The sequence below is a fragment of the Ctenopharyngodon idella genome, chromosome 19, assembly GCF_019924925.1.
Source record: "Ctenopharyngodon idella isolate HZGC_01 chromosome 19, HZGC01, whole genome shotgun sequence".
NCBI classification, from domain to species: domain Eukaryota; kingdom Metazoa; phylum Chordata; class Actinopteri; order Cypriniformes; family Xenocyprididae; genus Ctenopharyngodon; species Ctenopharyngodon idella.
This window is the reverse complement of record NC_067238.1, coordinates 15,009,308-15,029,607: the sequence shown is the minus strand read 5'-3', so window position 1 is coordinate 15,029,607 and position 20,300 is coordinate 15,009,308. Positions and strand designations below refer to the sequence as shown.

The 20,300-nt window shown below is 36.6% G+C and overlaps 1 protein-coding gene across 2 annotated transcripts in view; it reads right to left on the bottom strand.

The window, feature by feature from the left end:
* Window positions 1-20,300, bottom strand: part of khdrbs3 (KH domain containing, RNA binding, signal transduction associated 3) — a 145,855-nt gene that overhangs the window by 14,151 nt on the left and 111,404 nt on the right. For both annotated transcript variants that reach the window (XM_051872712.1, XM_051872711.1), the window contains exons 7-8: window positions 15,202-15,284; window positions 2,746-2,804 (exon numbers count right to left, since the gene is read on the bottom strand). In XM_051872712.1, coding sequence (XP_051728672.1) covers window positions 2,746-2,804; window positions 15,202-15,284 — 142 coding nt within the window. The remainder of the gene's footprint in view (window positions 1-2,745; window positions 2,805-15,201; window positions 15,285-20,300) is intronic.

Below are 20,300 nucleotides of genomic sequence, written 5' to 3'. Positions count from 1 at the left end.
CACGTTTTAGGAGTGTGCGGAAAAATGGGTGACCTGTCAAGAAGATGCCCGGTTTTATTTTAATTTTTTATTTACTTATTTTTATTATTATTTCTTTAGTGCTTTTTTAACCTTCCCCTTCATAATTTATGAACACTGTATCGGCTACGAGTGTGATATTGCATTTATACAACAGTTCAATGGCACAAGTGTGTAAATAAATAAGAAACAACAATGGATTGCCTTTAAAAACCCTCTTTTGTGAGGAACTACTTCCTTCCACCACAGATTCAAATCTCAAGTTGACAGTTGAGACCAAGCCTCCCTTATTAATTCTAAAACGTCACTTTAGAACTAGTAACGAAGGAATGTTGAGTCGCTTCATTGAAGCTCATTGTAATATCTGTCCGCTGAGGAAAGCGATATCTTTGTCTTTGTCCTTTTAACATTTAAGAGGATTTCCCATGACAGCGCTAGTCGATGCATCCTTGTTTCAGTCCATTTTAATAGAAAAGTCTTTGCAACTGACTCGCTTACTCATAAAGACAGTCTTTGCCGCCATCTAATGTAACTCTCACTTAAGTCAAAATCACTAACAGACTCTTTCTCAATACCAAAATATACGGCATGTTATTTATATAAAATATTATTTATTGAACAATAATATTTAAATGAACAACAATAGCTGGAAAGACCTCTCAGCCAATCAGATTCGAGATATATATATATATATATATATAGTATATATAAGTATATTATCTGTTTTGTTGTAATTAATTGTTTTGTTAAAATTTAAAAAAAAAAAATAATTAAGGATATTAAGGAAAATTAAGCATATTTTACAACAAATAAGACTTTTTGGTATTGTGAATATTAATATTAAAACTTAAAATAAATAAATATAAATAAATTCTGGACTTGAAATGAGAATGGAGGAAATGTGGTTAATTGTCACAATGTAATAAAAATCATAAAATATAATAATTTTTTTCACAATGGAAAAATCTTGATCCTAAAAATAAGCTTTATTTTCTTTAAACAACATTTTATACATAATTTTTGGCATGAAATGTGACCTTGAGCATGTTTCTGTGAGATTCACCTGGATGCCAGTAAAGTGTAATTTCCTTGTATGTGTGTGTTAAACAGGGACCGACTGGGACGCTGACAGTGATTTGTAGTTGTGGAACACGCAGCAATCCGAACCACCTTCAAAAGCGACTTTTACACAACACCACCAATCTTTAAAGCAACAAATCCCAAGAGTCACAGCACCATCCACTATCTTCCTCTCTGAGCTCATGGCAACTCTGATAATTTAGCCCAACACTGACAATCAGAGAGAAACGTCCCCAAACCATCTTCCTTTTGTCCTTCACCTTAGAAAGAACAAAACAACTTTAATTGCACCAGAGGATCAAATAGCCACTTGAAAGGGGTTTAGTCGAGTGCCCTCAGGCGAGAGGTTACCGCCGCCATTAGCGTAACAGCAGAGCTCATTCACGAGCGTCCGTGTCGATGAACGAGAGCGGTATCGACGGCAGCTTTTGTGTGATCTTGCTCGTTTTCAGCTCTTCTTAGGGACAGAAAGGCACAAAGGCCGTTTCTCTAAAGTCACTCGTTTTGCAGACTGGGAGCCATAGCCAATAATCTTTAATTAGAGAGCTGTCAATCTCAGGTTAGCCCGCGCTAGCTTCAAGGAAAGAGTTCATGGGCACTGTCCTTGCGTTTAGTAAGAATAAGGATGTGTATCAGCCGGATAATAGAAAGTTCTCCTTTGAACTGTCAAGCTGTCAATGTTTTGTACCACCTGGAAAGTGTTAACTTGAGTGTTATGGATTGCTTGTGTGTGTGTGTGTGTGTGTGTGTGTGTGTGTGTGTGTGTGTGTGTGCTTGTATAATGAACATGAAATATGAGGACATTTCATGAGTCCTCATATTCAAAATAGCTTTAAAAACATACTAAATGTTTTATTAAAAATGTAAAAATGCAGACAGTTTTCTGTGATGGGTAGGTTTAGGGGTAGGGGTAGTGTAGGGGGAGAGAATGTACAGTTTGTACAGTATAAAAACCATTACAAGAAATCTTTTTAAAGACAAATCAAATTCTAGTCCTCAAAGCTATTTTTTTTTTTTTTTTTTAAATCATAAAATAGTTTTAAAACTATATGGTAAACAAAACTAGCTGTTGATTCTGTTACAATATATACACACTAAAAGCACGCACACATTAATATTCTAGCTGCTCAGAAATATATCTTATCTGTTTGGCTGGGACAATGAGCTTACAACTGCTACATCAGCAATTTCAGAGCATTGCAATTCTTTTCTAGATATCTCTGCCATATTTATTCTTTTCTGTACCTACATTGTTCGTAAGCGCAAACTTATTTGCCTTCCACGGAACGCTTGTCCGACAGCATTTTGATTCTTTTGCTGCATCCAAACCCGTCTCCTGTTTACATTCAATTGTAAATGTCTGTTCATGTAAATACAATGCTGCTCTATAGATACTGCAACCAAAAGGCTTGCAATGCCAGCAGTATTTATAACAACAGCTATACAGCAGGAGATGAGCGTGCTACAGGCAAAAAAAGAGAGTGACAGACTCAAGGTTCGTGTACTAACTGGAGTTATTATTAAAAAAAAGGCAGCTTACTGCTTCATTGCACTAGAATTGTGGAAATAAAGCAAAACATGTTGACAAACTACTGCAGTAATTTCATGTGATTATAAAACTGCATTGATAAAAAAACACACACTTACCGTAAGAGTCATATGATTCTCCGCTGATACCATGGCTGTATTCATAATAATCATCTGAGCTGTGGAAAGAAATGAGAGACATTTATTAAGCAAAATAAATGCAATGCTTGATAATCCATTTTAATGATCCTTTGTACAGAAAAAGCATGGTTCTATTGTCAGTGTATGTATTTGTGCATTCATATATAGACAAAGAGAACTAATAATAAGTGTACCTACATATGATGTTTAATTATGTGTTATGTTTGACGCATTTCAGGTTGTGCTGCTAAAAAGAAAATAGTTATTTTTTTGGGCTTTAATATGCTTCCTTGTCAAACTTCAAATAAAACCAACTAACTAAAGACAGAGAGAACGACAGTGAGAGAAAGGTGGTTGAGAGTTCAATTTATGTGTATGCTTGTTTGACATTGTTTGCTCCCTATTTAAATTGACAAAGCAACATCTCAGCAGCCACATGAAGCAGAATAACCCATCGGAGAAGCTATTTTCCGAGCAGATTTGTGGTGTGCCTGCCTTTCATTGCTGCATCTCAGAAGTTTTGCTCCTGGGTCTCTGTTTCCTTTCTGCTTCCAAATTGAGTTTTCTCCCATAGGCCCCTTCAGCTGAGCTGTCCAGTGCCAATCATAGCTGACTGCTAACCATATCCTGATGTTCATGCTCCCATAATTCCATAGGCCTCCCATCAGTACGGATGGCGCTACGAGAAATAGAAGCATTACTGGAAAATAAAAAGATGCTCGCCTGTTCTCTTAGCTTCCGACAGCGAGAATTCTTCAGATTTAGACCTAGTGTTTACATCGGCAGAATTAATTGTTATTCTTTCCATGATTTCTATAGAAGCTACATATTTTGTATTTGCTTCCTTAAAGGGCACCTATTATGCAAAATCCACTTTTACATGGTGTTTGGACATAAATGTGTGTTGGCAGTGTGTGTACACAACCACCCTACAATGATAAAAATCCACCCACCTCTTGTTTTAAAATCCTTATTAAACCAAAGCAGTCTCACTAGACAAGCTGTTTTGATTGACAAGCTGTTTGGGGCCCCGCCCATGACTGCTGACTGACAGTCCTGCATTACCATAGTTTCCGCCCTCAGTGAGTTATGCTGTCTGCCATTTTCTCCGCACTCGAGCAGCTTTACCGACAACAATGTCTCGTAAGCAATTGTTGGATGTAAGAGTGAACATAGGAGTCTTCATTTTCTCCCAACAGCTGAGCCACTGAGGACGGCACTGGACTAATTTTTGAAGGTAATGCGCCCCAAAATACATCTAAATTCATTTATGTCTGCACAAATCATTTCACTTCAGACTGCTTTGTGAATGACAGTCAATGCAAAAGGACAATACAAAACACAGGTTTTGCTAAAAAAGTTGTTACTCAAGGATGGATCACTACCAACTGTTTGTGATCCAGCTTATAGTCTCTGGAGCGATACTGGTCACGGCAGCAATGAAGGTGAGAGCACACACTTTATCACTGTTCATCTGAGTTGTTTTGCGGATATAAAGTTTACCAGTTTATGAAGCACCCTCAATGAAAAAAGAATAAGGTCTGTATATATTTGTCTACTGTTAGTTGTAACAAGTGTTTCTGTGTAATTCGATCACTGTTTATGTTAATGCAAGGGAGAGAGAGTTTATGGATAAGACTTTAATGTGCACTTCTTGTACTGTTTTATTCAGCTCTACGATGATTTTTCTGAAAAAAACGGATGCTTCATCTTTTGTGTGATGTACAATAAACTTTATAAAACTCATCAAATTTTGGCCATCATTCGGACGGGGTCCGCTACAACAGGCTTGTACTGATAGTGGATAAAAGCAAGATGACAACATAAGTTATAACCCTAATTAAACTAAACTATACCTGTTCTATCTCCGTGCAGCATATATTCTCTGGCTCTGTAGGCATCATTGTCTGACTCCGGTTCAAACTGAACACCATTACTGACAGTTTCTAACATTTTCAGTGCTTTAGATTGTCCTGTTTGTTTGTTGCATGAGCTCTTAAAGCTCCGCCCTCTTCCTGAAAGGGGGCCGGAGCAGCAGCTCATTTGCAATTAAAGGAACACACACAAAAATGGCTATTTTAACATGCTATAAAAATTATCTGTGTGGTATTTTGAGCTAAAACTTCACATACACACTCTGGAGACATCAGAGACTTATTTACATCTTGTAAAAAGGGGCATAATAGGTGCCCTTTAATTTCCATAACTCCTCTTACCATTTCTATAATAATAACTCCTTTTATATCTATTGTAACTAAGTGTTTCCCTGTGGTGGCCTGCCTAATCTTTCTGACTACCGTTTCATAATAAACCAAAAATATTTTTAACCTTCTTATAATAACATAAAAGATCTCTAACATTGTGTTTTGCACCATTGCTTTGGCGAAGCATCTAGCAATCACATTAAAATCAAAATCACAAAATGCTTACTGCACTTATAGTTAAATAAGCATTTAGTCTGTCGTGCTGTGAGTTACAATGCTAAACGTGGCACTGGTTATTATCTGGCTCATTATCTGCTGTTTTCAGCAGCTCTGTCAGTTCACTCCACCTGTTTTGTGAGTTTAACATTTAACATTTGGTAAACATTTAACATTTTGCAATGTGTGCCAGTTACGCTTTCTTTTCACAGTTGCATAATTTACAACATTTTTGTTGACAGATGATTACAGCATTTCACCAGATTTGAAATGAGTCGTATTTGTAAATCTGTTTTTTCTGTTATTATTATTATTATTATTATTATTATAAAGTGGACTATGACATTATCACAACTAAAAAGATGTTTGAGTCCACTTTAAAGTTTTAAAAATATCCCCAATTCCAATCATACGATCAAACCCCTCCCCTTATTCAAATCATAATATTAACTCCTCCTCTCATTCAAAAGAGATACTCATACATACAACAATCCACTGTCAGTGGCTGAGAAAAGAGTGTCTTGGATTTTCATAAATTGTTATGCAGAGAGGAAATCCCGTGTCAAAGCTCACGCAGAGGTGCCTATAGCTAGCCTGCTGTTACTGCTAGTTTCACGCTTAAAATGTGTCTGCACACCAGGGAGAAGAAGATAGGATGAGAAAGAGAGAGAGGAATTATGCTGGGATTGCAGTGTGTAGACCTATGGAGCACAACTACGGTCACTATTCTCCTCAGATTCACACACACAAGCTCAGGAACCTCGTGAAGGCTGGGAGGAGGCTTTATATCATATGTGTGATGAAATTCCCCACTTCCACCGTGCATGAAGGTGAAATTGAAGAGACCTAAAGCTTTTGTGTTCAGTAATGCATCAGTCAACTTCACAACCTGCTGCCAGATGCATCTCTCTCTGCTGTTTCACACCACAAAGAACCTCTTCTCCCCAATCTGAACACCAGCCTGGGTTCAAACCTAGTTAGACACCTTTAATTTCTTCCCTGACACATCGTCAATATTCCTTCTTCCCTTAATTTGGCTCTCTCCCTCTCCTCCAGTGCCGAGTTTGTTCTGTTCTACTCAATTACCCTGTTCAGCTCGTTCCAGTCGAGGTAGAGCGTTAGCAGAAATGATGATGCATTTAAGTCACACACAGTCCAATTCCTCCAATTAGCAACACACACGTGTAAACACTGCAAACATGCTGTTGAGTGAACTACAATCACCCAAAGGAACAATTCACTCTTCAGAGGAGACTTAATGGAGTTATCAGGTATGCTGCATAGTAGCATTAACTTACTTAATAAGTATCAAAAATGCTTTGGAGGAAAATATATATATACACACTGTATATAAATATATATATATATACACTGTATATACAACCCGAATTCCAGAAAAGTTGGGACGTTTTTTAAATTTGAATAAAATGAAAACTAAAAGACTTTCAAATCACGAGCCAATATTTTATTTGCAATATAACATAGATAACATAACAAATTTCAAATTTGTTTCAAAATAGTTGGGACGGGTGCATGTTTACTATAGTGTAGCATTTCCTCTTCTTTTCAAAACAGTCTTTTACAGACGTCTGGGCATCGAGGTTATGAGTTTCTGGAGTTTTGGTGTTGGAATTTGGTCCCATTCTTGCCTGATATAGGTTTCCAGCTGCTGAAGAGTTCATGGTCGTCTTTAACGTATTTTTCGTTTAACGATGCGCCAAATGTTCTCTATAGGTGAAAGATCTGGCAGGCCAATTCAGCACTCGGACTCTTCTACGACAAAGCCATGCTGTTGTAATAGCTGCAGTATGAGGTTTTGCATTGTCCTGCTGAAAAACACAAGGCCTTCCCTGAAATAGATGTCATCTGGAAACCTTTATATACCTTCCAGAATTCATAGTGCCTTCCAAAACATGCAAGCTACCGTATGCACTTATGCACCCCCATAAAATCAGAGATGCTAGCTTTTGAACTGAGTGCTGATAACAGAAAGATCTCCCTCCTCTTTAGCCCGGAGGACACGGCGTCCATGATTTTCAACAAGAATGTCAAATTTGGACTCGTCTGACCATAGAACACTTTTCCACTTTGAAATAGTCCATTTTAAATGAGCCTTGGCCCACAGGCGCTTCTGAGCTTTAGTTGGCATCTGCAGATGTCACAGTGGATTGTGCTTACCGACAGTGGTTTCTGGAAGTATTCCTGGGCTCAAAGACCACGGGCATCCAATAAAGGTCTTCGGCATTTTATTCAAATTTAAAAAATGTCCCAACTTTTCCGGAATTCAGGTTGTGTATATATATATATATATATATATATATATAAACTGATTTCTTGTGAATAAGAAACATTATTTACATAATGTTTTTTTTTCTCTCAGACACAGCCATGTTTACCCAGCTAAAACTGACTCAATGTGTATCTGATGTTCTCTGAACAGATTAAATAACAGATTGGCTTGTTTAAACTGGCATCAGATTTTCACTAAAGTGTATAGAAACACTTCAATCTCTCAGAGATCTGCAGGCGACTGTTGAGTAACTCTGTCACATAGATCTGAAACCATGAAGTACCGCACAGGTGTTTGCTGGGAGTTTTACTACAGGTAACCAATTACAACAATACCTTGTTTTGCTTTTTTTTTTATATTTTGCACTTCAGTGGAAGCAAGAACATTTGACCATCTGTTTTTCTACAAGTTTATGTACAACTTACTAGTTGAAATTATAGTGAGCAAGAATTATAAATATTTTTATTTTAATAATCATTAAAAATATTTTAATCAAAGAAGTCTATTAAAATAAAAATACATTCATAAAATTGAATATAAAATATTTTTTAATGTATTTTTTAAAGTCTATATTCAGACAAAATACCAAAAATTAAATAATAATAATAAACAAATTAAATTAAATTAAATTAAAATAAAAAAATAAAATAAATTAAAATAAAAAATAAAATAAAATACAAAAATAAAATATAAAATAAAATAAACAGATGACGAGTCAGACAGATAAAAATCCAATATGAAGTTTAATCCAAACAGGCAAAGTAATCCAACAAAGGCAGAGTAAACACACCATAACATAAACGAGACCAGACAAACACTAAGTGAACAGGAGGAACTTAAATACACAATGGTGATGAACTAAATGACGAACAGCTGTGATAACAGATGAGTGGTGGGAAAATCAAACAAAAGAACACAGGAACTGAAGAAATACAAACTAAAAGTACATGAACAAAACTAAACTTAATATAATGGTGGCAAAAATAAAATAAATAAAATAAAATAAAGAATATCACACAATAAGCAGATCCCAGATGTTTGACAAAGTGAGAGCTTTTTCACAGGAAGGGCCCTCGTTGACTTAAGGGCCTTGCACATTTCTCTCACTCTCATGTGGTTAAACAGATGGTGGGGTTAAATCTGACTGATGTACTACATGTCCCAGGTGATCTCTGTGTTTCCTCGTTCTCTCGTCTTGTTTTCACAGCTGGTAAATGAGCAGTGGGGTGTCTGTGAAGAGTCTCGCTGGTCTAATCTACTGTGAGAGGCTTATCACTAATCACTAATTACTGCTTCATTCTCTCGTGCTCAAAGAGAAAGAGTTTGGAAGAGGTTTAGAGGGCAGAAAGGTGAATAAACATCACACAGAGCTAATTATGTTTTCCATACATGGGTCACAAAGTTTCCTTAAAGGAACAGTTCATGTTTTAAATGCTCATTCCAGACTATGTCATTAATATTCATTCAAGATGAGACTGAATGAAATCAATTTATACAGTCTAAAAACGGACCCAGTGGAAAACCACAAGCCTTTGTCCTCTATTGAGCCTCCTGCACCAATTCAAAGCTTAATTTCCAGAGCATTCAATGTGCATTTATTATGGCTAGCATGTTTTGTACACACCATAAGCCATGTGTAAATATGTATGTTTGCGTCCCATTTTATGGCCTCCTCATGCAATTTTCTAGATCCAAATCTGAACATAACATCCTTTTCATCATAAATTATTGTATGTCTCTGTCTATTCAAACAAGCTACAGGCAAAATCATAGTTCGCATATGCTTGTGGACTTTGCGACAGACACGGAAGAGAATTCACTCTGTTCCCTTCTCAGATGTAAATTAATCTATTTTTAGGTTGTGACAATCTTCTTGTCTCGCTAACAGAACTGAACAGAACCAGAGGTCCACAGAGACGGAAACGAAGACAAGAACGAAGACACCAAACCGCTAAAATAGAGCCAAAACAAGTTAAAAATATCAGCGCGTCTGTCTGAGGAAGCTCAGAGAAAGTGGGACAGGGGACAGAACGTGTGAGTAAAGGAACAGAGAGGAAGACAGGTGTGGAAGAGAGAGAAACCTGCCGAGTCTGATGCTTTGAATGGAGGAGTAATCAATCGTGATAATCGCGACCTGCAGAGCTGAACTCTGTAATGTTCCTCTTCATCAGGTGTGGAACAGCTTTCTTCTGTATTTACAGGATCAAAAGAACCGGAAAAACAAAGTAAGAGATCTAGATTTCTAGAGTTTTCCGCTGATAAAAGAGCCTTTTATGGAGAACTAGAAGTATATTTATTAATTAAAAATAAATTCATAAAATAATAATTCAAAATACAAATAAATACAATTAATAAATGTATTGATTCAAAATATAACTTAAATGATTCATAAAATAATTTAAATGAATCTTAATATTAATAAATCAGTCTCTTTTTTTTTATTAAAAAGGAAAAAGACTATTAGATAGTATTGTGGAAGCATATGTGCTTCAAAAACTATGAGTCATAACTCTCTGTGTCTAATGGGGTGTGTCTTAAAATTCAGCTGAAAGTTCATTGGTTGGCCCATCTGATTAGCTGTCAAATTGAAACATTTTGCAAATGGAAAAAGAAAGCCAATTAAAAACAAAAAAAAAAACATATTAAAAAGAGTTACACTTTATTTTAAGGTGGTCATGTTACAGTGTAAGTTCTGAGTAATAATAATTAACCACATGTACTTACTATAGGGTTTGGGTTAGTTACATGTAATTATGCACAATTTATGGTAATTACAATAGTAACTATATGTAACAAGGACACTAAAAGAAAGTGTTACCATAAATGTATAATTATATGTTACATTAATCTACATGTTTGAACATTAAATAAAAAATAAAAAAAAATAATTAAATAAAATAGGGTAGGCAATTTCAGAGAGGATAGCAATAGCAAGCTAGCTTTGTAGGCATGAGACCCTCCCTTCAGAGCATCTCCAAAGTCACGCCTCCTTCAAAACACATAAAGGCACACAGTAGAGTCTGCAAAGTGTCACGAGACGAGAGATGGTGTTGCCATCTCATAATTACGGTCATGCCATGGTGTGAACGGAGCATAAACTTGTTGTTTTGGTTCAGCAGGAAGTGTAAAAGGCGGCTGCTGTTTGTTTGTGGTGCTCTGTGACTGTCTGTCTACAACTCTGCATAGCCTTACGGAATGGCCTTTACTTTTAGAAGACTTTAGAAGATTGATGATTTTGAACATCTGAATTAGAATTTTTGAATGTAATATTTTATTTTATTAATTATTATTTGTATGAATACAAACTAGAAGCCTGCAATTTTACATCAAACTCAAAGTTGTATGAACGAGTTGCCAATACAGTGTACTCAAATTTCACTCATGTATTTAAGTTTCACTATAAAAAAATTGAAAATAAAAACTGTGGATTATCAAGAACATCTGATAGATTTTCAAACTTACAAAAGGGTGAATAAAAATGCAATTAATGATTGCTAATGAACATGCTAATGCTAAACATGCTAGTGAACGCTAATAATTTCAGGGTTTGGTTTGCTTGGTTTGTTTGGTCTGGACCGAAAAAAAAAAAGAAAACATTTAGTCCTGGTCTGCTTAGCATTCACATTGGCATTTTTAACACCGAACCTAAAGGCATAGGGATACATTCACAACCCAATTGGTCTGCTTTTATGACATACATTTTGCAACGGAACTTACCAAGCATCCAAAAAAATGCTGCGTGCTGGGCTAAATGTGCTCGCTGTATGTGCCTACATATTATGGTATTTTGACCAGCTGAGATCTCATGAAGAGCTTATAAAATGTGTAAAGGAGTCAAAACAGTGGCAGAAATCCCTCCATCACACACACAAACGAAGATCTCCTGAGAGGAGACGCGGTTCTGATGCCTGTACCGAACTGTGATGGGCAACATCGCGACTATGACAGAAAAAAACAGGTATGCTTGAGCATTCTGTCCTTTTTAGAGTCGCATCTTGTGACATCATGTCCTGTTTCTGGTTCGTTTACATGTCTTTGGTTCGTGACACGTTCATATTTTATTCAAACCGCACCAGAGTTCATTTGGAAGCGGACCGAGACAAATCCTTTCATGGGTTTCAGTCATACTTCAAACGAAATCGAAGAATGAACTGATGTAACGTCATTTCGAACAAGATCAGGCTAGCCAAAGCGAACTCTCAGGAAAAGTTCACTACAGCTGCAAAACACCTTCGTACTACCACTGATCCGTGACGATAACGTAATAGGAGGTGTGCGCTGAGGCTCCGCCTTTTCACGCAGAACTCTTCTCTGACTCATTTCTTTGGTTGAGCCCGTTTCTATCAAAATGTTTGCTGTTTTCTCATTTTTGTTGTGTTTGTTATTGCGAGGAAAACGCACAGCACATATTTACATATTCAAATCGGAGTCAGATGTTCAATAACAGTATATCGCTGCTCACGTATTTCGAATTTTGTTTAACCCCTAAACGAAGTTCAAAAAAGAACATCACCATAAGTATTTCGGTGCCTTTATTCAAATTAACCGCACTCACAGAGCAATCGCACCAGAGTTCGTTTTAATCTAACCCAACATGCCAAGTGTGAACACACCCTTCAAAGTGGTCCAATACTTGCCTAGCTGCTATCACTTTAGCAAGAATTAAATGAAATTAAGTGTTTGCAAACATCAGTTATTCAATTCAGTTTATTTGTACAGCACATACCTTTCCAAAGCAGCTTACGAAGAACAGTGGCCTTACAAACCCTCAGAGATCAAGCCAAAGGCGACAGTGGTGAGGAAAAACTCCCAATCAATCTCCTAAGAGGGAATTTCTAATCAGTTGCTGCTATAATTGCTCTTTTCCCCTCTAAATCTCAACTCTCAGAGTCGTGTCTCCTGAAGCAGTTCTAACCTTTGAAAAGCAGCAGTCTCTGAACTCACAGCACTGACATTTTCCAAAACAAACTGCTCTGCGGAGGCCTATAGCCGCTCTGACATTCAGTGTGTGTGTGTGTGTGTTATGTGGGCCATATGGCGCTCTATAGCACTCTGAAGAAGGTGACTAGCAGTTTAAATGCTGTCAGACACACTCGTGCACCCCTGAGCACTTCCATAGGGAGCGCGACTGCAACACTGCAAGTGCACACGTGTGGAGTATCCGGACCACTACACAAGAAGGTGACACACCTGGGAGAATCACACAGCAAAGGCTTTTTCATAAAAAGTCATAACATTTGACCTCTGACCCTTTTAATGCTCCTGTGAGATAAACCTGCCACCTCAGTGAACATTTCATCTCTGAGGTCTCCTCTTCCTCTAACGCTGGTAACGCCGGCCTATTTCTAGCATCGAAATGCCATGATGACCGACACATCTGACAAAATTTCAAGTCATGACACTAAAAAAGACTTTTTTATAATTAGATTTTTTTTTCCCCTGAATAAAATGAGTGTTGACACAATGCTAGGGTGTTGCTATGGGGTTTCTAAGGTGTTCTGAGTGGTCATTATGTTTTTGGTGTTGCATACCAACGGTTAAGCATTTGTTTATATTACTAATTTAAATACGAGCAATTATAGTTATGCTCTCCTCAACCAGAAACATTCTACGATGGCTAAGCCAATAATAACAATTATATATTATTATATACACCTATATATTAAAATTCACATATATATTCACTTAGATTAATCTTAAATGAGTTTGTTCCAAATACTGATCTGAGACCAGGTCTGCTGTGTCTTTGATATAGTATACACAGGGTAAACCACCTCTGGATCACTGTATATTCTAGGATTAAAATAAATGCTGGTTTACATATCCCTGGATTACATATTACAAGATCAAAGACACACCAGGACGAGCTATGAGGAAATCTACCATAGCTCAGTAACGCACAGCGATGTTTTATGAATCAAAGAGCACAGAAACCTGCCGTATAATGAAGTGCATGTAGGCTTGTGGAAAGACTCCTCGTTAATTAGTAAAAAATGAATCAGTTTAACTGTTGTTTGAGCTCCTAAAAAAGTGTTTGAGCTCAGGAAGAAGCTGTTGACTGACACAGATACAGAACAGTGCTGGTTAGAGTGTGATGAAGTCCACCTGAAGATTACTGTGACATGCCATCACTGCCGTAAATCCAGCATCATGTCTTTTTCGCTCTGTTCACACCACAAGTCAAGTGCCAATGCTCATTTTCTGCTCCAAATCAATTTTTTGTTGTTGTTGTTGTTCATGTGACTTTGTGGCCCATATCAAAAACAGTGGTCAAAAGTGAAGACATTGAAGAAATTCTCAATTTGCAGAAATAAATTGGACTTTAAATCATATAGTTCAATATTTACAATATACACATGCTAAAATAAATGAAAAAAAGAAGATTTAAAAAAAAAAAAAAAATATATATATATATATATATATACATACTATAATATATAATATGAATTAAAATATATATATATATATATATATATATATATATATATATGACAAAAATATGATTACAATTGATTTAAAAATGTAAAAAAAATTAACAAAATATATTATATCCTATCATAATATATTATATGAAACCTTATCGAGAATTTAATTATTATAAAATCCTACTTTGTCAACATCTAGCCCAATATTGTAATACATATATTAATAAATATGCACAAAATAAAGGATATATATAAAAACAAACACTTTATATATTTATACATGGAACCAAAGACTTTATAGATATACAAAGATGGTGCACTCATAATATTATGAATGAGAGAAAGTGCAACGCACAATATGGCGGAATAAGTCCCGCCTTCTAAATAAGAGTCAATCGCTGATTAGTAAAGTCATTGCGACACTGCAGCGGCCATTAGAAGCTCCGAAACAATCAGATGCTTGCTTCCTATAGTGACGTGCACTTAGGACTGCGCATGCGCATTAGCTTGATCCAGCCTGAAAAATGCAGTTTTTTGTCATGATTCGTGCATTTAGAAACAAAATTTATGAGACAGTTGTTGTCAGATTTCATTGGTGATTTCAAATATGAAATTTTATCGAAAGCTTAGCGAACATCTTTGGAGAATTTGATGTTTCCCCATTCAAAGAGATAGGAGCTGTACTTGAATGCCCGAGAGGCGTTTTAAAGATGGCCGCCGAGTGAAATGACTTGTCTTAAAGGGACTTTGATGGAACTCAAAAAATCTTAATTTAAGTGTTAAGTTTGTAGTCTAACTTGAGACACAAATTGTATTCTACTGCATTCTGATTAGCTGTTTTAGAAAACAAGAACATGTCATATGTTAACACCCACTGATCATGAGTCAAAATGTCCTTTACAAGACTGTGGTGTTTATAAGGCCTTCTCTGGTACACAGTGACAACTGACCCTGTCATTCAGCACTAAATGTTTCCTTGCAGAGAAAAAGGCGAGATAAAAGAGTGATTCATTAGTGAGATGGCCCGCTTCTCTCTTTTGGACTTTCAAAGTTGCCCCCTACATTAGCCTGAACGATTTCCAATGCAGCAAAGCTCCAAGTCCAGCTCTGTGCAGACCTACACAAACTCTTTGGTTCGATACAGAGAGGTGAGCACTGACCTATATTGTGAATAAGCTCTCTCGTTCAGATAGACACACAAAGGCACTCTGAGAGATGCCCTTTACACTGACAACAGACAAAACACACACACACACACACACACACACACACACACACACAAACACACACACACACTTACTTCTGTGCCTGATTGCTGTAGTTGTTGTCATATGAGTCATATCCCTGGTCATCGTAGGCCGTTCCATATCCATCATCGTATTCCTACAGGGAAGAAAATATATGCTGTAAATATCCATTTTTTTTTTTTTTTTTGCCAATATAAAGCTTTTTTAAAACAACAGAAAAAAAATGACATGTGTTTTGTTCCAGAAATAAATCAGTGTTTTTGAACAAATCGGTTGTGAATGATTCAAAGACTGAATCACTGAGTTTTAGTTGAATCAGTTGAATAAATGATTCAAAGACTCACTCATAAAGAAAGTCACTTGCTTTGTTCATGAATGAATCTGTGTTTTGAACAAATTGGTTGATTAAAATATTCTATGACTCACTCATAAAGACAGTAAATAGTTTCATTTCTGAATGAATCGGTGCTTTGTAAGAATCGGTTGACTGAAAGAGTCAAAGACTCACTCATAAAGAAAGTCACTTGTTTTACTCATAAATGAATCATTTTTTTTTAACAAATCAGTTGAATGAAAGCTTCTAGGACTCACTCATAAAGAGAGTCACTGGTTTTGTTCATGAATGAATCAATGTTTTGAACAAATCGGTTGATTGAAAGATTCTATGACTTACTCATAAAGACAGTAAATAGTTTCACTCCTGAATGAACCAGTGCTTTGAACGAATCAGTTGAATTAATGATTTCAAAGACTTTCATAAATACAGTACAGTAAATAGATTCTATGACTCACTTATAAAGACAGTAAACAGTTTCATTCAATTCAGTGTCTTGAATGAATCGCTTAATTGAAAGAGTCAAAGACTCACTCATTAAGAGAGTCACTTGTTGTGTTCATGAATGAACTGGTGTTTTGAACAAATTGGTTGACTGAAAGATTCTATGACTCACTCATAAAGAGTTACTGGTTTTGTTCATGAATGAATCAGTTTTTTGAACAAATCGTTTGATTGAAAGACTCAATGACTCACTCATAAAGAGAGTCACTTGTTTTGCTCATGAATGAATCAGTTTTTTGAACAAATCGGCTGAATGAAAGATTCTATGACTCACTCATTAAGAGAGTCACAGGTTTTGTTCATGAATGAAACAGTGTTTTGAACAAATCGGTTGATTGAAAGACTCAATGACTCACTCACAAAAAAGTAAATAGTTTCATTCCTGAATGAATTAGCGCTTCATTCAGGAATCACTTGAATGAATGATTTCATAGACTTTCATAAAGACAGTACAGTAAATAGTTTCATAATAGTTTTTAGTATAGCTATTCAGTATTTTCACAACAGCATTTAGTAAAAATGATTCAGTGTTTTGAAAAACTCGGTTGATTGAATGATTCAATAACTCACTCATAAAGACATTCACTTATGCTAACAATGCATTTTTGTACAACGAAAATGATTTTGACTTAATTTCTGTGGAGATTCAGTTCAAAAATGGTCTGGGGAGAGAGATATGTATTGTGAACGTTAGAGTATGTCTACATAGTACATCAAACTCCTATTTTAAAAGAGCAAGAAAAATCCTGTTTTGCTTGATATGAACCCTTGAAGAGATAAATGCATGTATAATGCAGCACTGCAGGCCGGAGTCTGGAGCGGCGGGCAGTTACCAGAACATACATTTCATCAGGGTCAAGAGATCGGCTCTAATGATGAGGCATTTCGAGCCGTCCTGGATCCACACACACTCCCAGACTCTGCTTAGAGGTTAATCTACTCTGCTGAACCCCGGTCGACATTAATACTTCATAATATCTAGAGCAGAATTAGCAGAGAGCCACGCATGAAAACTGAAAAGCAGCTCTTCACTTAAATGAAAGGTTGTGAAAGTGCTTCATTAAGTCGAGGGCTGATATGATTTTGACACTGTAATTAACATCACATAATAACCCTTTAAAAGTGGATAATGAAACTTCATGGGGGTAAATATCTAATATAGCTATTATTGTGACATATCGCAGATTGCTTTATGACACACGTGGCTTTGTGGCCTGTTGTCAGATGCCCTGTTTGATATGTTTATGAAGACTCTAATGAAGGGTCAGGAGAGGTCATAAGAACAAGATGGAACTTTTCAGAAATTGAGTTATATGTAGGCCAACACAGACTTTGCACTGTTTCTTTTCCAATTACTGTGCTGATTGTGGGGGAAAACTTTATTAAATGTGTTAATATAGACGCTCCTACAAATTGAAGCTTAAAGTCATGTAAACGCATGTAAACTTTATCAGACAACGGTCATACTTTGAAATCAACATGAAATAAACCTTGACACTATTTTCTGTGTTAATATATTTTTTTGTGAATTTCTTGTACATGTGTGTACATAGTGTACATGAAACTGGTCTTTTTGTGAACAATATTTAGCATGTTTTCATAATTTTTCATAATTAACTTCTGCCTCTGAAATAAATTAGCTTTCCAGATGATGTCATCAAGCCCCTCCCCTCTAACCACAGCACTTTTCACCATCCAATCAATTCTTGACGCATAAAATCAAGTCCCACATCACATTTCTTTTGAGTATCATGTTTCATTCAGCAATAGCATAATCTTTAATCTCACATAGCAGATTACAAATGTTGACTTCAAGCAAAACTCAACACACCTACGTTGTCAAATTCTCTCAAATATTCTCACAGAAGACAAACATCAAAGCCTAGTTCTGCTGTTCTCCTACTAATTTCGGATAAACATCCTCCACAAAAAGGCTCCGACCCCTTGTGACTGCTCCAACATATCCGGGCCCAGCTCAGTTCCAAATCCATCTGCCCTCAATTCACATTTCGTAAATTCCTCCTCAACTACGAAAACAAAGACAAAACCCCTCTCATCACACACCCTGCAGTCTTAGAGCGGCATTACTGTCCGATTAGAGGCACGCCGCTGCCAAAGCACACTGTTCACTGTTTCATCTTTAATCCACAAGCAAAGTGACATTTAAACTGAGTTTTATAATGAAGTAAAAATAAAGAGAGAAGTTTTGCTGCTGATGGCATTAGCATTGGCAAAAAGTCTGCATTATAATAATAATTTACATTTATTATTTAGGGAGACACTTTCTAATCTAATGCAGAGTACATTTAAGATATACAGCTTTTAAGAACCATTTATGTATGCATTCCATGGGAATTAAACCCATGATTATGATGTTGCATGCACCCTCTAGTCCTCTTCAAATTGTTTTTAAGCGTGACAAACAAACAAACTTTTAATAAACACTAGGAACACAGAAGCATTTACAACTAGGGTTGGGTATCGAGAACCGGTTCCAAAATTCGAAAAACCAAGTATTCGATAAGACGTGTGCATTTCGATTCGTCTTATAGATTCCTCTGTGTGCATTTTAAAAGGGACCTATTATGTCCCTTTTACAAGATGTAATATAAGTCTCTGGTGTCCCCAGAATGTGTCTGTGAAGTTTCAGCTCAAAATACCCCACAGATCATTTATTATAGCTTGTCAAATTTCCCCCTATTTGGGTGTGAGCTAAAACATGCCGATTTTGTGTGTGTCCCTTTAAATGCAAATGAGCTGCTGCTCCCGGCCCGCTGTCCAAAAGATGGCAGAGCTTTAACAGCTCGCACTTCAGTTGCTCAACAACAACAAAGCTGGAGAATCTCAAGCAGCCAAAATGAGGATTGTCAGGAAAGGTGTTCAGCCTTACATTGTTCAAACCGGAGTCGGACACTGATGGAGAGACTCAGGAAGAAGTTAAAACTTTTAAAATGCAACTGGACATTTCTGAACGGTTAGTGGATAAATTTATGTAGCTGCTGTGGAGTTGATTCAACTCATCGACTAGCATGTGCCGTCATGTTAATCTTTTGTGCAAATCCAGCATTGAATTGACCCTCGTTTGTGAAGCAGTCCAGCGTAAAATGATGGCATGACAACAACACTCTACTACAACAACTCTTCCTCTTCTCTAAAGCAGCCCAACATGGCCTCATCCCCTTTGTTGCATGTTCCCTGGGGCAGGGTTTATGTAAACTTCCTTTTTTTTTTTTTTTTACCTTATTGGAATCTAAATTAGGAATCGCTAAGAATCGGAATCGATAAGTAGAATCGGAATTGTTAAAATTCAAATGATACTCAACCCTATTTACAACATAACATTATCGCAGGACCAAGAAGAGAGGCAAACTAAGTCTTAAATACACAAGGGAGATCATTAACAGAACAGGGAACAGGTGTAACTCCATGAACAACCATAGAGACTAAATAGCAAAAAAAAAAAAAAAACACAGGCAAACGGGAACAGAATAGAATCAAACTAAAACACAATGACACTAAACATAACCCTGACACACCCTTCTCCTTCCACCAATAATTTCTTGTCTATCAATAAAAACAACCTCAACCCAAAAAATCAAATGAGGTCAAAATGGAAACTGTAAAACGAATTTGAAGAAAGGATACAAGAATTGATCCTCCGGGAAAACCTGGAGCTCCACAATGTTTCGCAGGGATTTCAGTGCCTCTCCATAGGTCACCTCTGCCAGGCTGGAGTCTGGAGACCTACTACTCTACGCTGGTTACTGACAAATAACAGCAGCTCAGATATTTGATGAGAAGCCAAACAGTTTAATTTCCTTCTTTATCCAAAAGGAAAAGGGTTGAAATCAAAGCCAAATGGAGGTATTCAGCAATTGAACCTTTAAATAAAAACACTCAACGGTGAGCAACTCATCTTCCTTCCAAGCTGAAACAAGACTAGACTCACTCAGCTATTTATAACTGAAGATATTTCCATTGTGCCATCTCGGCTGACAGTGATCTCTTATCTGCAGCACTATGAATATATCATAAGGTAAAAACCTCTCGTATTCTGAAGAGCGAAACTCTGTTACCTTGGCCGATTAGTTATGCACGACTTTGTGCACTGATCAAATAAATTAGTCTGGTTGAACGTGAAAACAAAACCAGGTCAGGTGTGAGAGAGAAAGAGAGACAGAAAATTAGACTTTCCTTCAAGAACGAAAAAACTCATTTCCAAGTTGCTGTAAAGAAGTTGAAAGCCGCTGACAGTCACTGTGCCATTTTGATCAGCTCAGGTTTGATCGAGTCTGTCAACGTTGCACAAGCCAC